The 27,257-nt window shown below is 44.5% G+C and overlaps 1 protein-coding gene across 2 annotated transcripts in view; it reads right to left on the reverse strand.

The window, feature by feature from the left end:
* Positions 1-1,560: 1,560 nt before the first annotated feature.
* card11 (caspase recruitment domain family, member 11) overlaps positions 1,561-27,257 on the reverse strand; it is a 32,792-nt gene continuing 7,095 nt past the window's right edge. For both annotated transcript variants that reach the window (XM_048990948.1, XM_048990949.1), the window contains exons 2-24: positions 21,320-21,610; positions 20,096-20,233; positions 18,312-18,637; positions 17,930-18,109; positions 17,019-17,171; positions 16,085-16,210; positions 15,801-15,995; positions 15,173-15,331; positions 15,025-15,076; positions 14,031-14,155; positions 13,203-13,312; positions 12,956-12,999; positions 12,636-12,768; positions 11,468-11,669; positions 11,087-11,213; positions 10,590-10,827; positions 9,343-9,427; positions 8,755-8,850; positions 8,554-8,671; positions 7,371-7,550; positions 6,825-6,949; positions 5,232-5,347; positions 1,561-3,063 (exon numbers count right to left, since the gene is read on the reverse strand). In XM_048990948.1, coding sequence (XP_048846905.1) covers positions 2,859-3,063; positions 5,232-5,347; positions 6,825-6,949; positions 7,371-7,550; positions 8,554-8,671; positions 8,755-8,850; positions 9,343-9,427; positions 10,590-10,827; positions 11,087-11,213; positions 11,468-11,669; positions 12,636-12,768; positions 12,956-12,999; positions 13,203-13,312; positions 14,031-14,155; positions 15,025-15,076; positions 15,173-15,331; positions 15,801-15,995; positions 16,085-16,210; positions 17,019-17,171; positions 17,930-18,109; positions 18,312-18,637; positions 20,096-20,233; positions 21,320-21,542 — 3,456 coding nt within the window. In that variant the 5' untranslated portion in view covers positions 21,543-21,610 and the 3' untranslated portion in view covers positions 1,561-2,858. The remainder of the gene's footprint in view (positions 3,064-5,231; positions 5,348-6,824; positions 6,950-7,370; positions 7,551-8,553; positions 8,672-8,754; positions 8,851-9,342; positions 9,428-10,589; positions 10,828-11,086; positions 11,214-11,467; positions 11,670-12,635; positions 12,769-12,955; positions 13,000-13,202; positions 13,313-14,030; positions 14,156-15,024; positions 15,077-15,172; positions 15,332-15,800; positions 15,996-16,084; positions 16,211-17,018; positions 17,172-17,929; positions 18,110-18,311; positions 18,638-20,095; positions 20,234-21,319; positions 21,611-27,257) is intronic.

Below are 27,257 nucleotides of genomic sequence, written 5' to 3' on the forward strand. Positions count from 1 at the left end.
ATAGCTGTACATGGTCTGCGATGGACCAGGATCCCACCTAAGGCATATTCCAGCCGTGTGCCTTCTGTGAGCTCCAGGTCCCCAGTAAACCTGACCCTAATTAGCGCTTGGAAGTCCTACACACCGTAAGTAACCCAGCAGAAACGGTTTGCTAATTTGCAACCCATGACTTGTTAACGTCATAAAGAACATACGGAATCCTGATCCTAGCGTGCAAGTCTTGCCTGCAAATCGCAGGTAACTTATATAGGCTGTTAATCCAACACCGACAGACAATAAGCAGCACTTATGTATGCAGTGCATATGGTCTGACGTGTCATTAATGCAGAAGCTCAATGTCACCCTACAGCGAGAACAAAGGCTGCAGAGCTCACAGTATAGTCATCCACTACTGATATCCATGCTCTAAGCCATTTTTATATAATGTAAATTATTACATGTAATGTGTTTCACAACAGCATATCGGTTCCCTTTCTCGAAAAACAGTGGAACATCGATTTACTGTCAGTGTTGTTGAAAACAATGGTGGTTTCTAACCCTAACCCCCCCCCCCCCCCACCATGTCTCATCAGCCCCCCCCGTGCAAAACCACCACCAACGACACCGCCGCAATTTGAAGACTGATCGAAAGGCGCCGGACAGGATCAAGCAAATTTTCCACCGTTGTTAATCACGCATAAGAGGCAGGTTTTACTTTCCTCACACTGTTGTTGTTAGCTGGAGCCCTGCTAGGTGAGCGTGCAGCAGCGGGGCGCCACTGGTGGGGGCGGATCTTCGCCGCTGAGAGGGCTGTGTGGGCGGCTACCTCTCACGTCTTCTTCTGCCTTCATGTGATCGTGAACTGAGCCTGGGAAGTGAGGTTTAAGATACGTGGGGCATGGCCCTCAACACCTTCTTCATCATTATATCATAACCCTCCCCCCTCCGATCCTATAATCAGGGCTGGCTTAGGCCACGTGTGAAGCGCTCCACCACATTTGCATGCAGCATACTGGAAAATTTCGTATTTTGTATTGCATCAAATTTGCTGCCTGTTCTGGGAAAGAGTTCTTTAAATAGCTCTGGAAATTATGTTTTCTTTGTAAGATGGCATGCAAGGTGATTGGTATAGTTTACTGGCTTCAGCCTGACTTTGTTATTTAATCACCGATTTATAGACCTTAAAGGACTGGACAGTGTGGAGATCTTTGATTCTTACTTTGATATTCTGCTCCTTGTTAATTGGTTCAGGTGACAACCACAATGAAAACTAAACTGTATATAAATAGATATTGCTTTGCATGCCTGTAATATAAAGCACATCTGAATTACAATTTGTTTTTGGATTACACCGAAAGCAGCCGTTAAAAACACAAAAACTACAGGAAAACATATTTATTTAATAAAACTAGAGGAAATCATTTTGAGTGATTATAATTTTGATATTATCTGCATAATAATATTAAATCATTTAACATGAATAAATAGATTCTTTCAATATATGCATTCACTGCATAGAAAAAGAAGGAACATTCAATAGGCGCAGAGTATGTTTTACATATAAATATTTTAAATGCTAAAAAAAAAAAAAAAAAAAAAAAAAAAAAACGAAAAACAGGGAATTTATCATCAAATACATGAACTACTTGGGGGGTGGGGGCAGGTTTTTGTTGTCAGTGCCCCCTCACAAGATTTGTGGCTGACCACCAATTTATATATACATGTAAAAAAAATATGGTTACTGCAGCAGAACTAAATGACTAACGTCTTCCTAACTAAGAAATAAAGATCAGCGCATGTATGACTGCATGAATCTATAACCTGACCAACTCACGGGAATTGTCACGATCGCCGCGATCGTTGAGTGAGAGAGCAGGCGACCGTTCGGGCAGGCAAAAGCCGGGAAAACGGGGATTTATTTGGGTAACGGGGGCGAAGGCAACATTTGACACTGACAACATCAATGACAGACAATGAACTCAGGCAAGATGTGGACTGAAATAGACAGGACTGATTAAAATAACTAGACACAGCTGGGTACGATCAGGGAAGCACATGTGGATAATCAGGGGGGCGTGGCACACACGAGGAGCGTACGAGCTGGGCGTGACAGAAATCAAGCTGAAATTACTTTAACACACATCTCAGTTACATGTACGACATGACTTACATTAAAACACCCTTAAGTAACAAGTACCAGTACCAGGTACACCAGGCCATGTTAACTTCTCTGTTCATGCTTTTGACTCATGAACAAGTATTAAGAGTCTTGAATCTTTTATCTGGCAATATGATGGGGTATTAATACATTTTAAAATATTTCTTTGTGATTCACAAGAAAGTAAATACAGACAGGTGACTTCATAAATCTAAATTCATCCACTTATACCACACTGAAGAAAGTCTTGGGGTATTCAAATGTTTGCTTTTTTCAGAAAGTTTGCATATTTTTAATACAGATCTGCTGACTGTTTGTCTTTAGCCCTTTACATCATAGTGTATGTTACCCTTACTTCCTGTGACGGCTCCCTGGGAGAGCAGCAAACAGCATTTCAGGGGCGCTACAAGCCAAGCAAAGCAGGGGCAAATGAAAGTTTCATCCAGCCGCCTGTAGTGCAAAGACAAAATGAATCAGTCCCTTCCTATTTAAAATCTCATGCCGCTTCTTAGCACCAAAACTGATCTCAGCTTCTTCTGTTTCCATTTGCACACTTTCACCACCCCCCCCACCACCCCCCACACACACACAACTTCTCCTATTTCCGGTTCATTTTCTTGTGCTACATATCCACTTTCATCAAACTTTTGGTCCAGTACAACAGTGGCCCATTTAACACCCAAGTAGTAAGGCATCTCTGTGGAGACCGACATGGCATCCCTCAGAGCTGGTCCAACTCCACCCAGATGGTTTTCTTCTGCTCTTCCAAGATTTTGTCCTTTATGACCTTCAGCAGGTCCTCCACTGTGTTCCACGAGTCCGGCTCCACGGAGGCGTAGAGACAAGGAAGCCCCTCAATCTCCTTCTCCTTTGACCTGCACATCTTCAGGAAGTCCTCTTCTGAGTCGACCTTCAGCGGCAGCCTCCTTAAGCACAGGGAAAGAAACCAAAAACATTTTGCTGTGCTGTGCCAGGAATTGCCAGAGCCCATAATGCACTATAGCCTCGGCAGTTTGGGGAAATGAATCCATGTAAACATTTTGCCTCGTTTTCTCACCAGAGTGAGTGGGAAGCCACCCTTTCCTACACTATGTGCTATTGTGTGTCCTCCTGCAGGCTTTTCCATCTACGTTGACTCTTTCCATGGCTTTGACCTTTTGCTTCTGGCGTTTCGCTCTCTGCTTAAGCTTTTAAGTAGCTCATTTTAGATACCGTTTATATTTCAGTATATTCAAAGTTCAACCCGAGCACAGAAGTGAAATCTGAAACGTCAAACAGGTACAAGAAGAAGGGGGGGAAAAAAAAGCAAGACACCCATGTGGGCCAGGAACGAGGCCTTCACCCCAGGCTGAGCCTGAGAGCCTGAACGCGTGTTGAGTCCCGCAGCTAATTTGCAAACTCCCGCCACGAGTTTCCCCATCAGTCAAACATAACTGACAACTTCTTGGCCTGGAGAAGACGTCTTGGCTGGGTCAGGGAACCTGAGCTGACAGCCTCTCCTGAGCCTCCGTGGACTGTCGCCCTAATCTGCATATGCTGTGACTCTTGTTTCTCCCTCACTCAGCTCTTCCACTCCCTCTAGGCCTCCACGGCACATTCTGCGGCCTGTCAGTCCAGCGGATGGTGATAATGCGCTCAACATAATTAGGCAGGACTGTCGATCACTGTCTGAACCAAATTAGGGTAAAACGGATAATACATTCACAGGCAGGAGAGAAGCTAAAACATTAAACGGTCAGTGGAGAGCTAATGGACTGAACTTCTCTCCCTTTAGTAAAAAAGACAAGAAATACTGAAGCACTTTCTGAACACTCTGAACAAATCTTTTTTATACATATACACATCCATCCATTTTCCGAACCGCTTATCCTACTGGGTCGCGGGGGGTCCGGAGCCTATCCCGGAAGCAATGGGCACGAGGTAGGGAACAGCCCAGGATGGGGGGCCAGCCCATCGCAGGGCACATTCACACACAATTCACTCTCACACGCACACCTACGGGCAATTTAGCAACTCCAATTAGCCTCAGCATGCTTTTGGACTGTGGGGGGGAAACCGGAGTACCCGGAGGAAACCCCACGAGGACATGGGGAGAACATGCAAACTCCACACACATGTGACCAAGGCGGAGACTCAAACCCGGGTCCCAGAGGTGTGAGGCAACAGTGCTAACCACTGCACCACCATGCCGCCCCCTACATATATACAGCCACAGAAAAAATTAAGAGACCACTGTATAGTTTTAAACAAGTTTGCATTTTTAAATCCGGGTTTAATCCTGATTCTGAAGGCAGAAACCTACACTGCGAGGCCGGCTGCTTCCAGGTTCAAAATTTCTATGATAGCAGTACACAAGAATAAGGTGAAGCAGGAGACCAGAAACCAGCCAGGTAATGGGCGGAAGCGACATGCCAGAGATGACCATTAACATCAGTTTTTCATGAATCGTAGGATGACATCAAGTGGCCTTGAAAAGGAAGAGGAAACATTAGGTGCAGGTGTGAGGTGCACTGCTAGGACAGTTCATATCAGGCTCCTAGAAGCAGGACTGAGGTCCCATTAAGCAAGGAAGGAGCCCTTCATTAATGAGAAACAGAGAAGAACCAGGCTGCAGTTTGTAAATAAATAAATGTATGTATGTATATGAAACTCACAGACACAGACCCATAAATTGAGAAATGAGTGAAACAAACAATTGTGCTGTGGTCTCTTAAGTATTTTCAGTGGCTGTATATATGATATACAGTGATATTTATATATAGGTATATGGCGCACAGGCAGCCAGAAAAGTAGGAACGAGGATGCATATGACATGAAGAACGAAACCAGACACTAGAATATTTTGCTGTTTGTTTTAAAAATGAAAGGTGCACAGGCTGACTTCCCCCACTGGTTTCGTTGACTGTAGTGTGTACTGGAGAAGCGAGTTGTCTTTGAGTCAGGAAATAATACCTCAAGGTACAGAGGCAGGGGCGTTGGAAGTCAGTGCAGAATAACTATCACAGTTCTAACTATCATAGCTATAAATAGTTTGAGATGACTAAGTACAGTTTTATTCATCTTGATACTACCTTTAATTTAAGTTCCCACATACCTTAATTTTTTTATATTCTTCTCGCTGGTTTTGATGAAGATGATGATGGGATATATTTCCCTCCTTAGCAGATCTTTTACGCAGCTAAGGCTGGCTTCCAGAAGGCAGTGCTTGTTCTAAAAATGAAACGAAACAAGCAGTTTGTGTTAGAAGCTTGTTTGCAAAAGCAGAGAAATCTGTCTTCTGAAACCATTTATCCGATTCAGGGTCATGGGGGGGGTACAGAGTCTGTTCTGGACCGTACAGGCAGGAGGCAGGGAACAACCCAGTAAGACGCACCAACCAGTAACAGGACACACTAATACACCGTGCAGACCGGCAGGAGGGAACCCAGAGGACCCAGAGAAAAACTCACAACAACACAAGGACATGCACATATGTGGAACTCCAGCAGAGACTTGAATCCAGGTCCCATAAGTGTGAAACAACGGTGCTAACTACTGCACCACCTCAGAGAGCAGTGCACTGCAATATCATAAAATACTAAACACTGAAAACCTAGTGACAGAAACTTTGTTTGCAAGAAACATTTAAATCTAGTTTTATAGCTCTCCCAGGCTCTGCGGCCTTGTTAAAACCATTTCTGATTTGTTTCTATTAGGAAATTGTGTGGCTTTGGTCCTTTAAAGCACATCCTGACTGATATAGACTGATATACTTCCTGCTTAATGTATCTAAGACAACGGAAAAGGAAATCTAACACCGGCAGCCTTTCATCTTTTTTCTCTGTATATATTTTGATCCATCCAGCCATGGATCTATCAGCAAGTCCTAGCTGATATTAGACAGCATTAAACATTTCATTGATGTCTCCAGGGAATCCAAAAACAAAATAATGGGCAACCACAGCTAGCTGCTCCTGTTTCTGCCTCATTCAAAGCTGCTGAACCCATTGAACATTCTGTCCTCGTCTTTCCTTGGATCGGCACTTTCAAATGGCAAATAGCTTTCATTGTACCAGGTGCACGTCTGAAAGTCCTTAGTACCCTGCAGCAATGAGCGGGTTTAATAAGGTCTCCGGGGCTGCAGCTAGACGACCCCGGCCCGCCCACCACCAACACCACCACAACCCATAAAACCAGCAAGCCAGGAAAGCTATGCTGTAAATCACCTTGCTCTGTGGGTAATGAGCTAGACTTGTTCTTCTTGACGGCTGCCCCAGTTAGTGAATCCCAACCACTGGGCATGATGTCCATGAGTCCTAACCGTTGTGATACACATTTAGAAACTTTTGCGATTGACATAAAGAGACCTGTGTCTGCTTTTATCACTTTCAAAATCGTCTTTCATCCCCCTGTCCAAACTGATGGATCAAAGGTTTTAGCCAAGCTTCGAAACACCAGCTTGTACCCCAATACTGCTACAGTCCAAGCCAGGAGCAAGTGCAACGTAGCAATATTCTCCAGTTTGGTTAAGAAACTAGTCTGAGTGGTATTTTCCCGCTTTGTGAAGGGGGTGGTGTTGATATTTAAAGCTAGGAATGAATGAAGATAACAATGTGGCTGATTCTGTAAGCTTTTGTGAAGGACTCTGGCTTCCCAGCCAATGGTCTCTCAGGGTCTCAGGGTTTGCCGTAAATGATTCATACGTTACCTTCGCAGCCACTGCCTCGATGTTTTCTGGGGTGATGCACTCAAATGTATTGGCATGCTTCTCTTTAGAGTAAATAATAGGCTCGATCTTCTGCTTCAGCTGAAACTCATCCTTGGTTAAGATATCTGAAATTCAGGGACACAAACAATGAGGACAAGTTATTAAGTTGATGAAAACAAGGTGTTGGTAATCGGATTAGCCCAATTAAAACTATATGAGGGCCACTTTGTGATGTAGCTGTGAAAAATTGTACATTTAATGACATCGGGTCTGTTGATCGTGCTGTGATGTTAAGAGATGGTCCAGTACAACCTCATTTGCATATCTTAGGACAATAGTATTGGCTGTCTCTTTTGTTCCAGTACGTTTTGTTGTTTTATTACTGCTCCCATTATGCAACAACACTTACTGGATTTACTCTCACATTAAAGAGAAGAAAGGAGGTCAGTCTTCAGTTATCTGACCTGTATTTGTCAATGAGGAGCCATTGTTCACATCTGACCTCAAAAGGCTCCCACATCTGCAGCGAATCGTGACGCCAATTACCCGGCTTGCATATGTTGAACTCCATAGCCCCTGCCAGGTTCAGAAACTTCTGCACGATGGTTTTGGCCAGAACATTGGGTGCAAAGAGGACGGGCCTCTTGCGCTGACAGTGACATTGAGTCACATGACTGTAGGGAATGAGATTCAGGCTTTTGTTCAAGTCGCCCTCCGTGTCCAGGTCTGAAATGCACGAATGGTGACGTGTCACTTAAAAGCATAACATGATGATCTTCAGAAGGGCCCAGTGCTCTCCTGATGAGTGACGCTGAAAGATTACTGAGAGCAGCAGTAATATTTCAGCCAAAAACACCAATCTGATGATCCTGGGTACATGCTCCACCCTCCATATTTATTAAAGGTTCTTCGAATTGTCCCAGGGATACAGTTACACTCATTGTAAAGTCTGCAATTTAAGCCCGTGTTGCTATATTATGCAGGCCTCAAGGCCGGATCAGCTGAGGTTAGCTAAATAGGCCAAAATGATTGGGAGGAGACAGAAGTCTGAAAATTGTTAGCGAAATGCGCTAAGACATGTAGCAGGCTGGCAGTAGGCTTCTAGCACAGTAGCATGTGACAGTGTTCAGCTGACGGCAGCATACTTCAGCGTTTGATGCACAGTGGCACAGTTTTGTGGACACAGAAATGCAAGAGAGAGCTTACGATGACTAAAAATGGGGTAAACATATATATCAAAGCTGTACCATGCTATCTTCCATGGTCAGAAAAAGAGTAGTTTATTTCTAATTTCTCTTAAAAATAAGATCACCACGACAAAAGATGTCTTCTTGTGGGGAATAATCTTTGAAAAGGTTGAGCTGGATTTAAGAAATACATCTCTTGCGTATCTATTGCAGTCTTGTAGATGTCTCTGTTTACCTTCATCCTGAATATTTCATATCGTCTTGAAATGAAATTATTGCATGATCTCAGCCACTGTTGCGCTTGACCTTCAGCCAGCATATAGCTGCTTAAAAGCATATGAGGAATTAAATGATCTCATCTAGAGACTTTTTCATGCAAAGTGGCAATTTTATGAGGAAATAATTCAGGCAATAAAGATACTGGGTATCTCATTTTTAGGTTTATGAAGGTTCTGCTGCGAAGAGCAAGAGTGATTTGAGCAGGAAAACGGAACACTCCTGACAGAGTTTCTGTAACAAATTGCGAAAACCGAGTCTCTCACCTTCTGACTTCATAGTTTCAAAACCAGGGCGAGAGAGTGTAGAACTCGACCCATTGACGATCCGGACCCTCTCGCTGCTGTTCAGCCGTTTGTACTTATTGTCGTTCCTGCTGACGAGCTGCCAGGAGCCATGACAGGGTTACAAACCAATGCCATCTCCCCCCCCCCAAATCCGCAAAAGCACTGAAAGTAGGCCATTACCTGCAGAAACTGACAGATGAAGAAGCTGGCACGAGAGAGTCGGGGGCTGGACTTTGGGTCTGGAGGGGCGGGAGATTCTTCAGGCTGCAGTGTACTCTAGGAGTGTCGGGAAGAACGTGGGGAGTGAGAGGATGATCATTGCGACTGAGTAATGAATACTGTATCTCCTGGGGGTTTTACATCTGTATGAGGCTCTCACAGCAAACGGCCACATCTCTCGTAACGTGTGTCTGCATGCCAAAACAGCAATGCCACTGGCAAGGTAATTTCTCAATTCCTCCCCAGATTGGGGAGGGGGGGGGGTTGTACAAAATGAATCATTTGTGTCACAGAAACTGCATGATTTATAGGCAAAGTCACAAGTAAATCCCACGCATACATCTTAACTAATATTAGAGAAAAGGTTGGATTTATCATAATAATCCTTAATCTCTGTTGCTTATTTCTCCTGTCGGATTGAGATATATGGTGCAGTCAGAAAAACACCTCCTGAAAGCTCTCAGTGCTGGGATTTCGGTTTTAAATGCCTCTTTTGGCTTGAAGTGCAGATGAGGGGCTCAGTGAGACTGTAGACCAGGAGGCACCTACCCTGAACCCACGTAAGGTTTCTGTCTCGTCTCTGCTCCCCCTGTAGATCAGCTTCTGGATCTTCACCAGGAGAAGCTGCTGAGCCCTAGAGGGGGGGGGGGGGGCAGCCAGAGAGGTCAGACAGCAGGCCACGTTCTGGCAGCTTGGCGCTCGACTTTGACCAGGCCCCAGAAGACAGGTCAGGTTTCCCTCAGATGCCCACTCAGTATCGCTCATGCGGGTAATTCCATACATCGCTCTTAATTGTGCATAACATCCACACCTTTTCCACAAACACTTAGTCAGGGCTGGGTAACAGTAAGTGTGGAGCCTATCCTAGGAAGAGCAGAAAGTGACAAATCATGACATCACGGTGTACAGGCCATTTTTCAAGACACTGACTACGGCAGGGAACCCTCAAAAATGTGGGGGAAAACAGGAAGTTCAACACAGCAGGCTTGCCGTATTCTTCAGTGTATAGGGGACAGACGACACTACCTAGAGTAGCTGGGGATGGCAGGCAACCCTCACAAACGTGGGGGAAAACAGGAAGATCAACACAGCAGGCTTGCCGTATTCTTCAGTGTATAGGGGACAGACGACACTACCTAGAGTAGCTGGGGATGGCAGGCAACCCTCACAAACGTGGGGGAAAACAGGAAGATCAACACAGCAGGCTTGCCGTATTCTTCAGTGTATAGGGGACAGACGACACTACCTAGAGTAGCTGGGGATGGCAGGCAACCCTCACAAACGTGGGGGAAAACAGGAAGATCAACACAGCAGGCTTGCCGTATTCTTCAGTGTATAGGGGACAGACATCACTACCTAGAGTAGCTGGGGATGGCAGGCAACCCTCACAAACGTGGGGGAAAACAGGAAGATCAACACAGCAGGCTTGCCGTATTCTTCAGTGTATAGGGGACAGACGTCACTACCTAGAGTAGCTGGGGATGGCAGGAAACCCTCACAAACGTGGGGGAAAACAAGAAGATCAACACAGCAGGCTTGCCGTATTCTTCAGTGTATAGGGGACAGACGACACTACCTAGAGTAGCTGGGGATGGCAGGCAACCCTCACAAACGTGGGGGAAAACAGGAAGATCAACACAGCAGGCTTGCCGTATTCTTCAGTGTATAGGGGACAGACGTCACTACCTAGAGTAGCTGGGGATGGCAGGAAACCCTCACAAACGTGGGGGAAAACAGGAAGATCAACACAGCAGGCTTGCCGTATTCTTCAGTGTATAGGGGACAGACGTCACTACCTAGAGTAGCTGGGGATGGTGCCCCTCTCCAAGTCCTTGTCGGTGACGCCGTCTACACGTGCACACAGCCACTCCTGCTTGCCGTTGTACATGGTGTCCAGTACATGGACGACCTCGTCGCAGCGCGCCGACAGCGTGCAGTTGTCAGACGGACCCACGTTGAGGTTGAGCCTGATGTAGAAGGAATCCCCAGACACCACGCAGCCCTCATCCATCTCCCTCTGTAACTTCCTATAACCTGGAGGAGTGACAGGAAGCCATCCAGTAATTAAAGGACCTACAGTAAACTGCAAACTATACCCAAGGTGGTCCAATGCATCTAACATTAATGAAATGATCTTCATTAATTTTGCAGGCACTTCATGTAAAATTCTTTAGATGAAAATGTACGCTCCATAATTATGTTTTTGAGCACAAGGTCCCTATGGAGACAGCACTAGCCAGATCAATGAGTTTCTCACACAGCTGTTAGGCTAATGAGGAGATCTTTCCGTTACCATCGATGTTGGACTTGAAGTGAACCTGGATCGGCCCTGTGCATCTTCTTAAGGTCCAGTGGACCTCTTCCTTAGTGGAGGTGTCCAGGTTCACACTCTGGTTCTCCCCGTGGATACAACCCGCAAGCTGGGATCAAGCAGAGGCACAAGATGGGTCAAGATTGGGAGTGGGGGGGGGGGGGGGCAAGGGTGGTCTCGAGCACACAAGGTAATCACCAAGAAACTTTGGTTTCAATTTTGAAGAAGGCTAACATAGAGGATGGAATAGTACAAGGTAGTACTGATTACAGTGGATATATAATACAATGGGCAACTCCCCCTTGATGCATTTAGATTTCGATGAGGTTTAGAAGCGACCATGCTGCCCTACATGTCCCTCACCATCAGGAGGTGGTGTCCCTCTTTCAAGCCTGCCCGGTCTGCATGGGACCCGGGCTGGACAGAGAAGACAAAGATGCCGCTGTCATTGCCCCCCACCAGGACGACCTCAGACAGGAAGGAATCCCCTGGAACCGTGACGTCTTGTATCGGCCGAATGGTGCTGTTGAGGCGCGTGAAGGAGTTCAGAGATGGTCTGAAGGGCCTTGAGAGAGAGAGAGAGAAAGTGAGAGAGGGAGTGTGGTGGAAGAGAGAGAGAGAGAGAGAGAGAGATAGCCACACACACACAGACACAGAAAGAGAACCACACACACAAGTTAATCATAGGCACTAATTTAATCATGGATACATCTTACTGCACTGGCAGCGCCAGTGGTCAACTTACCCTAAACAAATAAAAGCATTCTAATATAAAAACATGCTTGCATTCAGACTGGCAGGGTGAAGGAGAGAAGCACGATGAACAAATAAAACCCTCCGGCTGTTTTTCAAACAGGGGAAAAAATTTACCAACACAAAATCATTTAGCTGAACCTTAAGACATTTCCCTTGCTTCCTGGGGTGAAGTAATTAGTTCCAAAATGGTGGTGGGTGGTACTTAATGGCCTTGGCAATGATATGTAAACAAGACATAACAGGACCCCACAATTAATGTTATTAATTTCGTACAAAGTCAAAATACAAAAAACTGGCAGAGATTTTTTATTTTTGATTATCTACCATGGTATTTTAAACGGTGCTTTTAAAGATGGATACTATTTTCCACAGAGTCTTCGTCTGTCAAGTCAGTATTACTAATTTTTATTTGAACATGTTGAGATAAATAAGTCTTTCCTTGATTCTAGGCAATATGTATCGGAAACAGTTTAAACATCTCTTGAAATAAATCATTGGCACAGACTAGCCTTGTTTCCCCATCAGTGGAAAAAACAGGCCTTACAGTAGCGAAGATCAAAGTTTTGATTAGGCCACTAACATGATGCGATGTGACAGTTTTTATTTTCTGTTTTTATAGAGAAGCACGGTGTCTGATCCTTGATAAGACAGAGGGCGACTCGATGTGACAGTCAAGGCGCGTTGCGGCCAGCTGGCAGATCCCACGCCACTCCTGGCCCGGCTCCCATCCAAGACACAGTACGGGAGCGAACCCGTGGACAAGAAGTTCTATTACCGTTCCAAGGAGAACTTCCGGAAGATGTTGTTGACTTGCTCCAGGTCGTAGGACTCGAAGCCCTCGGATTGGTGTGAGGAGGAGGAGGAGTGAATGGAGGGAGGCCCGTGAGATGATCTGTCAGTGTCTTCATCTGGAGGAACAGGGTGTGGGAGCGGGGGGGGGGGGTTACTGGTTAGAGGCACACTGTTACAAGTCCACAGCAAACATCCGGAAGCATCTTTAGAAGTAGCCTTTGAGGAACAGCCTACAAGCAAATGTATCACACAGTATGAAATTGTATTAAAACTCAAAAGTACGCAAAAGACATGGTACTGTACCAATCTCCATGTTGTCCCCACTGTCACATTCAAAATCACAGATGCTGCAAACGACAAACCATAAACAGGTGACATGTCATCATCACCTTAGTGAAAAGCACAGCAGGGTGAACACCAAGGCGTGGATTCAGCAATTTTAGATTCTTATAATATTCTTCTTCCATTGTATTTCAAGAGAACACTCAAAGATTTGTGCATCCATCCCATAATAATATCAGACAGATTTGGCGAGGGGGGGTGAAGCTACCTTTTTAGTGGACTTATATATCCTCCCTCTTTGTTCCTCCGGACAATGGAATCATTACCCGGTGGTTCTGGGAATGTGGACCACATGCTGTCGTTGCGAGAGCGCAGAACCTTTCACACGATGGGGGGGAGGGCAGAGAATCACATATGATGCATGTAATCACATGGCAGACAGATCACATGACCAGTCGCCAGCAGCCATTCCTGCTGCCTAGGGCCAGTACATCCTAGTTTGCCTTCCCGTAACACACATGTTAATGAACAGCAAACTGTCTGTTAGTGCTCTCTCTCAGATCATCTACTAAACAAATATCTACATGCAGTATATTGTCCAGCAGGAATCATGTGTTTTGCATAAACCTCAAAGAGGACTTCTGTTCGGCTAACAATGCATATGTAGTAAGCGGAAGTTTGTTCAGATTTTTATAAATTACTCAAATGACTCTATCAGTTATTTTTGCCTGCAAGGTTTCTTGTTGGATTGGTTAGATACTTTCCATTGTAAGTCAACCATATTCTGGCAGCTGGCAGTTGTTTTAAGGGACACGTCAAATCCACAGAATTTGAGCACAAAACAAACACAAATGATTACAGCCAGTGCTGATTATATATGATGATGTCATTGTTAAGCATCATGGTGCCAACATAATGCATGATAACAAAACTGAAGCCATACATTCTCACAAACACCTACAGTATGCAGAGGGAACTGGAAGAATCATATTCCCTTATGAGTGATATTTACAAAACTCAAGGAAAGATTAAAGATTATGGAGAAAAGGCACTTTGGCCCTGAACTGGACCACTTGGAGCACAGACTCAAGCCTACGTTTTTGTTGTACATCTCCTCGGTGCCGGCAGGGGTAACAGGAAAGCTGCTACAGCTGGTGGAGGTGGTGATCATGGAGCTGGTGTCCGTGCTGGCTGCATCCGACAGTTCAACGGGGGTGGATGCTGCAGGGAGGGATGCAGGAAAAATGGGGGGGGGGTTATCTCACAGTGACTATCAAACACCCTGTGCAGGTTTTTGCATGCTGTGGCAGTACCAACCAGTTACCCTCTATTATATGCTCTACGTACGTACAGCTGTCATCCATAATATTGCCGGTAAATGGTCGTAATTACTGAATTAACATTAGAATACTATTTTTGGAACACTTTCATCAACCTGTAGCCTGCTGATGTTCATATTTTATCTGTCTGACTTACTGTGTCACGCGCAGTGAGTCACACGGCCATCATAGCATGAAACTAGAAATGCTTATTTGCATGAAGATACTGGCAGTGCACAGCTCTGAACACACACACATAATGGGAGAAGTGAAACCAGCGATGGCCGGGATTATAGCGAGCTGTCAATCATGGCTTATATCCCCCATCATTCACCGGTGTCACCAGTGTTTTCTTTTTAACTTAGGACAGGTTTAGTAGCTTTTGGCCACTGCAGACAGTACTGTGAGGGTAGGCCTTAAGTACTGATAGTGCTATGAGGTTAGGCCATAAGTATAGATAGAACTCTGAGGTTATGCCATAAGTACAGACAATTCTGTGAGCTTAGGCTGTAAGTACAGACAGTACTGTGAGGTTAGGCCACAAGTACAGACAGTACTGTGAGGTTAGGCCATAAGTACAGACAGAACTATGAGGTTATGCCTTGAGTACAGGTAATACTGTGAGGTTACGAGAGTATGTGAAGTTAAGCTTTAACTACAGACAGAATTGTGACATTAAGCCATAAGTACAGACAGTACTGGGAGGTCAGGCTATAAGTACAGACAGTACTGTGACGATAAACCACCAAAATGTCTTCAAGTGAACTTCACCTTGAAAGTCCAGGGATTTGGGGACTGTGACTGGAGACTTGGCTCTAACATTCTGAAAGAAGACAGATGAGAAATACATGAGATTTCCCACTTCTCCGCGTCAGGAAGACTCCCGAAGTCGCAGGAGAACCACGCGTTGCCCCCTCACCCTCAGGTTTACTTGACGTTTGATCCGAGACCCTGGGAGGAAGAACTTTGGGTCCACAGGGGACTCCTCATCAGAGTCATAGTCCTGACCATCTCGTTTGGCATCCTGCTGACTGCAGGTCAGCGTCATAATAGGCAGAGGCATGTCTCGAGGTAAACTCTAACAGGGACACAGTATGGGCAAGACACAAGTCAGAATAGCTACCATCTGGGTATTTCTGCATGCCAGTGTAACCTAGACCTCTCTGCTTACATTAAGCATGTATCAGTTTTGTAATGAAGCATCCAAAATTAATTCTAGAAATGTAGTTCATTAAGCATGTTATATTAAAAGATTCAGAAATCGCATCTATTGCAAAATCCAACTAAAATCAAGATATTGTTGCTATGCGACTGGACCTGAAAAGTAAACTGCAACATAAACAGACTCTTCATAATTCAATTAAAAGCAATAAATTATTGCAGAGGGCACTCATTAGATCAACTGTTCTGATACACTGCATTCATCAAGATGTGAATAAAACAACACGATGGAAAAACAGCAAACAACTGTGTCTGATGGATGGATGGATGGATCGATGGATGGATGGATGGATGGACAGCTTTACTGGGTTATTTATTGTCTTCACCTGGTCCAGACCATTCTCCTTGGACAGACGCCTCAATTTGGCCTCCAGGTTGACGATCTTGGCCTCCTTACGCACAATCTCAATATGCAGCTCATCACTCCTCTCCTCCAGGTCGCGGATCTGTTTGCGGTATTTGTCTTTGTCAATCAGGCACTGGGAGAACTGGCTCTGGGCTTCATCACGGGAGCGGAAGGCCTGGGAAGCAGGGGATGGAGAAGAAAGATGATAAGGAGGTGGTGCCGGTTTAGGTGTAGGAGAACATTTCAGGGGACGTGACGCCTGACCTGGTCCCGCTCCTTCTCCACCTCCTCCAGCTGCACCATGACCGTGTTCATGCGGTTCTTGTACATTTCGCAGTCCTTCAACAGTGTTGAGCACTTCAGCTCAAGATCTTCTTTCTCCTCCAAGTACTGCAAGGGTGCAGCAACATAGTTAACGCGTTAAAAACTCAGTCAAATCTATGCAAATTTGTGACTATGACTCTAGAGTTCACCAAGTGGACGACGTTCCTACAGAAAAATCTTCTTCTCAGTCTTTACTGGGGTTCTGTAGAACTTAAACAACCTGAAAGCATTACGAGAACATTCTAAAAATGTTCACATTATAACAAGAGATCAGGGACGGTATCTTAGTGTCCCCAGAACGCTCTTCCTCTGTCAAAGATCTACTTTTCAGATTCATCAATAATAACAGTGAAGATATTTGATTCGATTTACTGTGCAACAGATCAATCAATCACTACTCTCACCCAGTGGAATGGCCTGTTAGTCACAAGCTACTCCTGATGTGCAGAATATAGCTGCAGTCTTACATCGGTGGGGTTTCATTTTCGTTAGATCGAGAGTCAGATTCAGTCAGCCATCTTTGAAGGCGTGACAAGAACACAGGGACTCAGTTACGAGTAATCACTGACTGCCCCCACGGCAAAGGCTTCCAGAAGGTTCCACCGATGTCTCAGATTTCAAGCTTATGTTTGATTACAAGATGCGACATCCATCAGGCAATGCTGATCTAATTAGCTATTTCTGTCATACTGATGCAGCTGGTTGGCAAGGTAGCTGCTTTCTATTCTAGCTGTTTCATCTACTTTGATAAACCTTCATCAAACCTTAACTGAGAAATACTGCCAAAACAACCAAAACCACCTGCCACACTGATAATCTAGGGTGCCTCCAATGATAGATTAGGGACACAATGAGCTCCCTTGCTTGGTCTCACCTTGTCCCTAAGCTCTTCAGTTTGCCGGACCTCCTCGTGCAGGTTATATAGCTTGTTGACCAGTTCCTGCCGGTCCTCTAGGGCCTCCATGCGGTCGTGTTCCAGGATGTCCACAATTGCTTTTTCTGAATCAGGCAGCACCTGCTTCCCTGGCTGAAAACCCAAAAAGAGAGAGTCAAGATGGCCATTTAAAGATTAAATCATGTATAAATAAGGCCGCAAATCGCAAGTTGGAGTCGCTCGATGTGGTACCTGATTTGGATGATAATCATATTATAATTATACAGCATATGATAAGGTTTTGTCTCTTGATAAGGTCAGGTTTTGTTCAAAGTTCATGTCTGCGAAATCCACGTATGACGGAAATGTAATTTAAAAAGCACTCTTTTGTGAAAGCATCAGTAGTACATCACTTAAAGAAAAGAAAACTCTAAAACATATGGTAAAACCTTAATGGGAATGGCATTTTCCCCACACAATTCAGTACATCTTCTCTCCAAAACTTCTTACTAAAAAACCCAGTAACCTTATCTGATCTAAATTTAAATGTCATCAACAAGCACATTTCCTATTAAATTATTTTCTCTGCAGGGTTCATTGTGGTTTTGTGTGGATTCTTTTAAGCGTTTTTTTTTTTAACCTGTGCCTATCATCTATCCACTTCAGATCAAAAGTGTACGTCAACAAAATTTTAAAGGCGCAGTGTAACAAAGGTTACTGCACATGATGGTATAAAAATCCTACAAATCGCGAGTCACTGCTTCCAGGGTAATTGCTGTGGTCCGGCTGCTATAATAAAAACACACCGTCTAGACATTGCGTAAATTCAGCCTTTGGGGGTGGGTCCATTTAAATGGCCATTACGCCCCCCTCACACTCCCTGCTCTGCTCTTGCTCCTCAGATGAATCACCTGTATGATAGACTGCAGTTCCTGAACCTTCATCTTCAACACCTCGTTCTCCCGCTCCAGCTCAAAGATCTGCTCCTTGCGAGGGCGATTTTCAATGTCGTTCTTCAGCTTCAGCGACTGCTTCCTCTCCATCTTGCATTCCTCTTCCACCTTGTTCAGCTTGTGCTTCAGCTGGTCAATCTGCAAAAGAATCACACTCGACACCATATGTATCACGTTTACTTTAGTATTAATAACAGCAGACAGTGGGTACGGTTAAATAAAAGCTAAACTGACTGACAAGTGGTCATTTTTAGCTGATCCTGGTTGGCCGCGTATACTAAAGCTCATTGATGTCAACACTTGGCCATGACCTCATAACCGAGCATAAGGAAATCCTCACCTCCAGCTGCAGGTCACGGCTCCTCATGACGGCCATGTTCTTCTCCTCGCTGAGCTGCGCCAGGCGCATGGCCAGGGTGTAGTTGTCATCCTTAACCTTGCACAGCTCATTGGTGATGCTGTTACACTCCTCCTTCATCTTGTTGTAGCGCTCCTGGAAGGTGAGCAGCTCCTGGTTGGCCAGCCGCAGCTTCTTGTCCTCGTCCTCCAGCGTGCGGAGCTTGCCCATGATGTCTACGCGCTGCACGTCCTTTGCTTTGGTTTGCTGCTGCAGCTTGATCACCTCGTTCATCAGGAACTGAGTCAAGCCCTCGTGACCCTCTTCCACTAAAATGTGCAAACGCTGACAAATAAGAGCAGCCCTGCTACGTCCAACAGCTCTCGCTCTCAACCCCTTGACTCATTACGTTTAACATATAATTGGATGACAATGCATGGAGACGGATTTCACAGGGTTGGGGAGTATTGCAACGAAAAAAAAAATGTATTAAGGTTGTCATAATTAGGATTTTTCCCATAGGAATGAATAAGCGGTCCCCAAAAAGATATGATTACATGACTGTGTGTGTGTGTGCGTGTGTGTGTGTGTGTGCGTGTATACAGCCATGGAATAAATTAGGAGACCACAACACATTTTTTTGTTTCACTCATTTCTCAGTTTATGGGTATGCACTTGTGTTTTTTTGCCATCTGCAGCCTGGTTCTTCCCTGTTTCTCATTAATGAAGGGCTGCTTCCTTCCTTTATGGGACCTCAGTCCTGCTTCTATGAGCCTGATACAAACTGTCCTATCAGTGCACCTCACACCTGCCTGCACTTAATGATTCCCGTTCCCTTTGAAGGTCACTTGATGTCATCCTCCGAAATATGAGGCACTGCCGGATAAGTCAAAGTCAAAGTCAAAATAAACTTTATTGTCATCTCTGCTATATACTGTACAGGTACATAGAGAGACGAGATGACGTGGCTCCAGTTTTTTTCAGTGCAGACGAGAGAAAGACATGTAACAAATCAATAAATATAAGGTATACAAAAAAAATATACTATACTTGGAGATAGAGGTAGAGGAGGTTATAATAGTTATGTATGGAAAATGTGCAAATAAGTGGCAGAAGTGCAAAAATGCTTGTAGTAGAGTTTGTGTGTAAAGTGCAGATGTGCAGGAGTCAATTTGGCTGCCGGAGTCAATAAGCTGCCGACCATCTCCGGCATTAGGAAGTTGCTTCTTCCCTCTGCCTGGCTGGTTTCTGGTCGTACCCAGTGTCTCCTGCTTCCCTTTGTTATTGTGTACTGCTGTCTTAGAAGTTTCAAAACTGAAAGCAACTTGCTGCTCAGCAAGAACCAGCAAGAACCAGCAGAACCAGCAGAACCAGGATTAAATCGGGATTTAAAAATGCAGATTTGTTTAAAAATATAGAGTGGTCTGCTATTGTTTTCCATGGCTTTGTAATTACACACACACGTAATTTTTTGGAAGATAATTTTAAACACCCAGACATGCGTTACTTTGAATTTAATATCAAACATTTAAATCTTTTCATGATTTGCACACAAGCAGACTATATAGTGAATTCCCCTATTTCCAGCTCTTTCCCTGCAACAGCGCACTGCGGTAGCGAGCAGCGATGAGCAAATGGCATTCTATCGCTGTAAGTCAGTATCTCAGAAGCCCAGCATGGAAAGTGGCACTTTCAGTTTGAAAGCTAAAGCATGAATTCGTTTATTACAAGTAAAGTGAAAGGAGCACTTCCAGGACTTTTCTCTCGGCCGGTCTGGAACCGCTTACCCACGATGGTGGAGAACCTGCGCGTGGGCTCCTTCCCCGTGACCAGCTTGTAGAGGTCCGGATAGTAGAACTCCAAGCTCTCCAGAAACACCACGTAGCCACGACGACCCTTAGTGTGTAAGATATCCAGGAGGCGACCTGGAGAACAATAGCCATGTGCCTGTCAGTGCCAACCCGCTTCAGACTTGTATGTAAAGACATTGTGCAAAGTTCTGCAGTTTGAGACATTAAATGCTGTGTGCAAAAATATCCAGATCTGTGCTTTCAGGGATTTAAGGTAATAAAGATACCATTCCTATATGATCCAGAGACAGTGGAATGATACCTTAATAACACATTGCAATGACAGAGAGAAAATGCAATGATATTACAATATATATAGATATATTTATAGATGTATAGAATATGTACATGAAATCTAAATGATATATGCATTGTGTTTCTGCACTTATTAATTAGTAAAGCTGAAATCCAATACTCTTGGAATGAGAAGACACATTTTTTCATGAAAATACAGTTTTTATATGGTAGTAGAATATAACATTATAATATACGTAATATACATTCTTAATCATAACATTCAGTTCTACATTGGTTGTCCAGTTATGGAGATATTGATGGTATAAATTTTTTTTTTTTGTATTTTATAAGGCTTATATAAATACATAACCTCTGCCTTTTATGATGAAACCATTAAAAATATTTCATGAAGATTTGTCTTAGCTTTCAAAAATATAAGCACTGACAAGGAAATTAACCTCGAATTTTATCGCCTGTTAATCGCATATAAATCCACTCTGCTGCCGCGTTGATTTACTGATCACACTAATAAAAGTTTAAGGTGCAGGCTGCGGTCTGCCAAAGGCCGAACACGCAGGGGAAGCGGAGATTTTACTTTGGCCGCACGTTTTGTCTGAGCCGGCCAGGTCATTTTCGGAGCCTGGCGTCTGCTGAACAGGAACCCAGAGTAGACGGCCATTATGCAACATTCTCCATTCATCTTCATGTTACACAATTGGAAACACAGAGCAAGGCGACACAGCGACTCAGTAACTGATTAATGGGGCAATTTGCATGTAAATGTTGTCCGAGGGTGATTTGGATTCCACACGCTGCCATGTCTCGGTCAATTCTGTCCCCCAGCCAGTGCGGTTATCAGTACAGGGACACGCGTTAGGGCTGGCCTGTTCACGCACACGTGCGCCACGCCACTCTTGCTCTTACCTGCGCGGGTTACCCTGGAGGTGAGCATGTAGGAGTTCAGGACCTCGTCCTCGTCCTGCTCGTCGATCACCTTGCACTGCCGCAGGTAGGGCGTCAGCTTGTTGGGGTTGATGTATCGGCTCAGGATGTAGCGGTTGCTCTCCACGTTCTCCCAGAGTGCCTCCTCGTCATCTCGCGTCAGGTCCCCGCAGCCTTCCTCTGAGTTTTCCATTGGAGCTTCCATGGTGGGGGGGCGTTAGCGTACAGATAAAACGAGCAGGAAAACGGCCCGAGTGTGAGAGAAGTTAAACCCTGCAGGGGAAAGCAAACGATAGCGGAGACGTCACTGGAGGAATTAAAAAACTTCAACCAAAAGGTGTCAGTGATGTCCAAAGGACCTATTACTCCAGTGAAAAGTACTAATGAATTCATAAATAAGCTCTCCTCCTAATCATGAGGCCTATTATAGTACAGTTAAATAAATCTCCATTTAGTATGCATTGGCAAAATGGTTCAGGAGGTCAGGCGGCCATATTCATCAGTGGATGACCCTTCACCCTAATGTCGTGATCGCTGAGGGGGGGTCGTATGACTGAAAGTGGCGTATAACTGAAAGTGATTCAAGGAGGGATCAGGCATTAGAGTAAGTGGACATGCGGTGAAAATGGAAAGAGTGGAAGAGATATAACTGAAAAAACAGGGCTTTTTATCAGATTTTTAAAAAAGCAATATGGAAGCATCATGAAATGAGAAGCTTTGGCATGGAAGGCTGTGCTGAATCATGCCCTTGGAAAATGACGCTTTATGAATTACTGATCTTCAAGAAAGCCACGAAGATGCAGCATCTATGATCATGGATTTCCTTTGTCTTGTGGCTTTGCTGATTTCTTATTGTCTGTATAATTGACTGAAACAGGCCAATAGGTCACATTTCTTTCTTCATCTTATCTGTAAATTCAACGTATTATTGCATGGAACTTAGATTAGAAGTAATAACGTCAGGAATGAATATCATAGGGTGAGTTGGAACAGAACAAATGGAAATAGCTATGAACTGCAGAATGTCACCTGGAAGGTATAGAAATGGGTGAATAATAAAAAATTTAATTTACGTATGAGAGTGATAAGTTGACTAATCTTGTGTTTTGATTAGGACTAATGGCAAGAAACACTATGCACTATATAAAATTCATGCTGTTTTTGTGTCAGTGTGGCGCAGAGACACTACTATTCAGTGACCATAAATAAAGAGGACATTTAACTTTCTGAAGAAGTGTTTAAGAGGACAATTATGGAGGTGCGCTGTTTAGCTGAACAGTGTCCCTACCACTCTCAGCTGAGCGACGCCGCACGGATGGACACAGGGGCAGATTCGTGGCTCACACATGCCGTTGCACATTCGTATGGCTGCCACTCGCCTCCACCTGCTGCGTACGGCCGCCGCTCGCCTCTACCTGCTGCGTACGGCCGCCGCTCTCCTCCGCCTGCTGCGTACGGCTGCCGCTCGCCTCTACCTGCTGCGTAAGGCCGCCGTTCGCCTCCGCCTGCTGCGTAAGGCCGCCGCTCGCCTCCACCTGCTGCGTACGGCCGCCGCTCGCCTCCACCTGCTGCGTACGGCCGCCGCTCGCCTCCGCCTGCTGCGTAAGGCCGCCGCTCGCCTCCACCTGCTGCGTAAGGCCGCCGCTCGCCTCCACCTGCTGCGTACGGCCGCCGCTCGCCTCCGCCTTCTGCGTATGGCCGCCGCTCACCTCTGCCTGCACAATCGCTGCATTGTTCCGCTTGTGCTTGACACAGCTTTGCAAATGAAATCCTATCTGATTTCTCCCAGGCTGCCACACACACTTTTGCATAAGATGAGCTGCCCCCCTTCTCCCCGCTGGTAACCCCCTCGTGTGGATCTGATAGGAGCAAGGAACCAGATGCCTTTTGAGTAAGAGGATGGTGCTGATTCCTCTTGCCCCAGGGGGCCACAAATCAGACTTTCGCTTTGTGTTGGTCGCTTTTATTTTCCTGTAATCTCTGAATGTAGCACACAGGCTACAGGGCTGATCCTGGTCCGGCCTGTTTAGGAGCCAAGTTACTCACCATTATATGACAGCCTGTCAATTTTGGCACATGCTCCTGTCCAGGACACAGGAAACACAAAGCTACCGCCAATGAGTGGAGTGGATCCAGAGTGGGGCATCTCTGTTTATCAATCAGGTTCCTTCAAGCTGGAAGCCCTGCTCAATACCTACACTTGCATGCAGGCAGATGGCTGTCACAGAAGCCTGTCACAGAGGTCTGTCAGAGAGGCCTGTCAGAGAGGCCTGTCACAGAGGCCAGTGGTGACACGGTGACAGGAACTGCCCCAGCTGCCGTCAGTTAAGGTGTTCAGGCACAACTGATAGAAGGAGCAAAGCATCATGAGGGTGTCCTGGGTCTTAATTCTGCTCCTGGTTCAGTGTGTATGGAGTTTGCCCTTCTAAACATGTCCTCCCCATGTTTATGTCGGTTTCAATCTTTTAACTGGCAGGGGTTACATGGGGGGGGTGAGTAGTTACCCCTTGAAAAAAAATTACCAAATCATAATTAACTTCCCGCATTTCTGTATTTGCTTTACATCAACAGTATGTAGATTATATCATGTGTGCACTGGTCAGAATTTTTGTTTTTGTATTAACGCACTGCCCAATAATCCATCCAACCTTCCCACATTCTCAGTTTGTCACATTGCCAGAGGAAGATGTAATCCAAGCTGGAATTTCCCAATACCCACTGCGCTGTGTCTGATAACCAACTGCAAACTTCAAACAGGTGGCTGCAGGAACGATGGCATTGTGCTCCCAGACAGTCCCACCCCCTGCTCCGCCCCTCTGATCCGAACTCCTCACACACTCACCAACCTCTACACTGTCTAGAAGTACTAGATGGATTAACTGGAAATGTGAAAGCCAACAAGTATGTTTTTGCCTAAATGCTCCGATTCTACATGAAACGTCATTTTTTTCCTTGCTCGCCAATCTGCAGAATCTTTCCACAACAACTAGGTAGTTACCTGTATTTCTTTGTGTACATCTCAATGTCCATGTCTTGAAATGTCATTCATATTATTCATATTTTTTACATGTATAAATATTTATATTCTTTTTGTTCTTCATTTGCACTATGACCAACATTTTCCTATAATATTATTAAGAATGGTACCAGATATATTACTGGCACAGAGCCCGTTTTGAATCGTGAACACAGTAATACCTACAAAATACTCCATTGAGCTCACATAATCCACAAATGGTGCAAACTATATGCTTTTTCTGTGCTCTCCACCGCAAAGCTAGAAGCTGGAGTGAAGTGATGGAATACTACATCCCTGTTTACACTTGGTATTAAAATGCATTAAATACGGTGACTTGGGTTGTATATAAGCAAAATGTTTAATAGTGCAGTCCAGTTAACAGGGAATTTTCCCAGAACTTTAGCTAATGTTATTTCAAAATCTTCTCAAAAATGGTAGAGAATGTTATTTTAATGTTATTTCCATGTTTTACATTTACAGAACAAAGGTTCTGCCCCCTGACCAACCTTGTGTGACTTCCTGCTTCTTTTCAGCTGTCCTGCTGTCCGGTTCCTTCTGATCAGTCTGCTGTATTTAAGTCCGCGTTCAAGTCTGTTTCCCCAGTCCGGTCATTAATGTTGCCACGTTTTATGTCTGGTTGCCCTGAACAAAACCCTGTTTGCTTATATTCACGGCTCGCTTCACCTGCTTCTCCGTCTCGACGTAACAATAATAAAACTGTTATTTTATAATAAGGCAGCCATGAACCCATGAACTATGAAGTATAAAGCAACAGTGTGACCCTCTGCCCTACCATGCCCCTCATTTGCATATATATTATTATTATTAGTTGTAGTACAGGGATAACATTCTTGGAACGTCAAGAAAACTGGACCCTTAATTGTAACGTTTGATAAATGTTCCTAGGACAAAATAACTGTTACCTGGAAGGCTTGGGTAGTATTAAAATTTCCATATTGTCCAGTCATTACAGTATTTTAAAAATCAGCGCTACTCCAATATTTTGAAAATTTGTCGATAAAATTTGCCAGGGGGTCTCCAAAACAGAGGACATACAATAAGGCAACATGCCTGCATTCTCAGGTAAATGCCCGAAATGGTGAGTTTAATTCTCAGGACAGATAACAGACCAGAAAATGATGATCTAAGACAGCGAAGAGGCCTAAAGTAATTCTGTATGGTGGTGAGGAGCATATCCATGAAGCACCCTTAATGTAAGTAGGAGAATTTTATATTGAATGCAATGAAGTAAATTGGAGGTCATGGAGGATAGGAGTGATGTGTGCTGAGCACTTCGTGTGGGTAAGGACACAACTTGCAAAGTTTTGAATATACTGCAGTCGAGTAATGGATTAAGCTAGGAGACCAATGAACAGAACACTTCGATAATCTGCATGAGTCACCTGATGGCGTGGCAGAATATTTTCAAGGCTGAACGAAAGTCATTTTCCATGGCCTCATCAAACAAGCTTTTGCTTTCACAACTGCCAAAGCTGCATTTACCCTACTGGTACCTGTCAGCAGCGTCTGTATTCCCAAAGGCTAACTAAGCTCTTCAGCCAGACAGCTCCCTTTACCGCGGGTGTCCACCATCGGGTTCATGGATTGCCACCTCGAACAGGCACCAACAACTTTATGGTCACAGCTCTGCATAGCCGCCTCAGATTTGCAAACGTGAAAATAATGTCTTCAACTACAAACGTATAATGCAAATGTGTGGTAACTGTAGCATAAGCAAGTCAATGTACTCCGGCCCATGCATTATACATTTTTAAACACAACAACCTGCATGTCATGCAATAACCTAAGATTGCTACTTTGAAAAAATAAGTGAGGCAAACCCCAACGTCTCCATGTCCACATCCATGAACTTTGCTATGGGGGGGTGTACCAGGGGAGGGTGGCCTGAAACTACAAAACAACGTGTTCACTGGCATATTCCTTTTGTGCAATACAAAAACTGAACAAAAAATAAGGATTCTTATTTGCAGTATATGCATAGGATAAGCTACAAAAAAAACAAATAGTACTTATAAATCAAAGCATTCTTAGCTCTTTCAGTTAGAGTATACCAACTCTTTGCCTACAAAACAACAAGGAATTTTGGTGAACAAGTGACTGTCATCCTGATGGCGGAACTCACGTTCAGAATGGTTAAATACAAACACACACACACACACACAGGTTTGTAATTATAATTTTTTGGGGACTCTCCATTCAATTCTACGGGGAGAACTCTAATCCCAACATGACAGCGCTAACCCCTACCCAGCCCTAACCGTAACCATAAGTAACCAAACAAAATACCAGACTTTTGGCATTTTTACTTTTTTGATTGCATTATGAGATCTTTGTAGGTACCCAAAAAACAGCATTTTATTACATTCTGCAGGACATTTGGGCCCCACAAAGTAATATAAACCTAATCCCGCCTACCTACACACACACACACAGTCGACAGAGATGCATGGGGAAGACAGAGATGCATGTAGGGTCACGCTACTTTTTCCCACCCCTAGAGTATTTCATTTGACTTGTCTTAATGCAATTATGTTCACCAGATCTGTGTCTGTTGTTCACATTTCACCACTGACATGGACTAGGGCTAACTGATACAATTAAAATTGCCCCCAAAAAGTTTAGCTGGGTGGGGGATGTTTCGCCCAAGATAAATTTTGCCAAAGGAAAAGCACAGCATGACAAAATAATTTTTATAAGCTTACCTTTCATATTCTCCTCATCTCCCAAAAATGAGACACCATCAAATTCCCTCATAATAAATTACACCAATGTCCCCACGGTACATTTTGCTGACTGGCTACCGAACCCCTACCAATAAAATTTGCATAACGCAGAGGCTAGTGACAAAACAAACAATATCAACTTTATTACTGGATATTC

The sequence above is a fragment of the Brienomyrus brachyistius genome, chromosome 22 (assembly GCF_023856365.1).
Source record: "Brienomyrus brachyistius isolate T26 chromosome 22, BBRACH_0.4, whole genome shotgun sequence".
NCBI lineage: Eukaryota > Metazoa > Chordata > Actinopteri > Osteoglossiformes > Mormyridae > Brienomyrus > Brienomyrus brachyistius.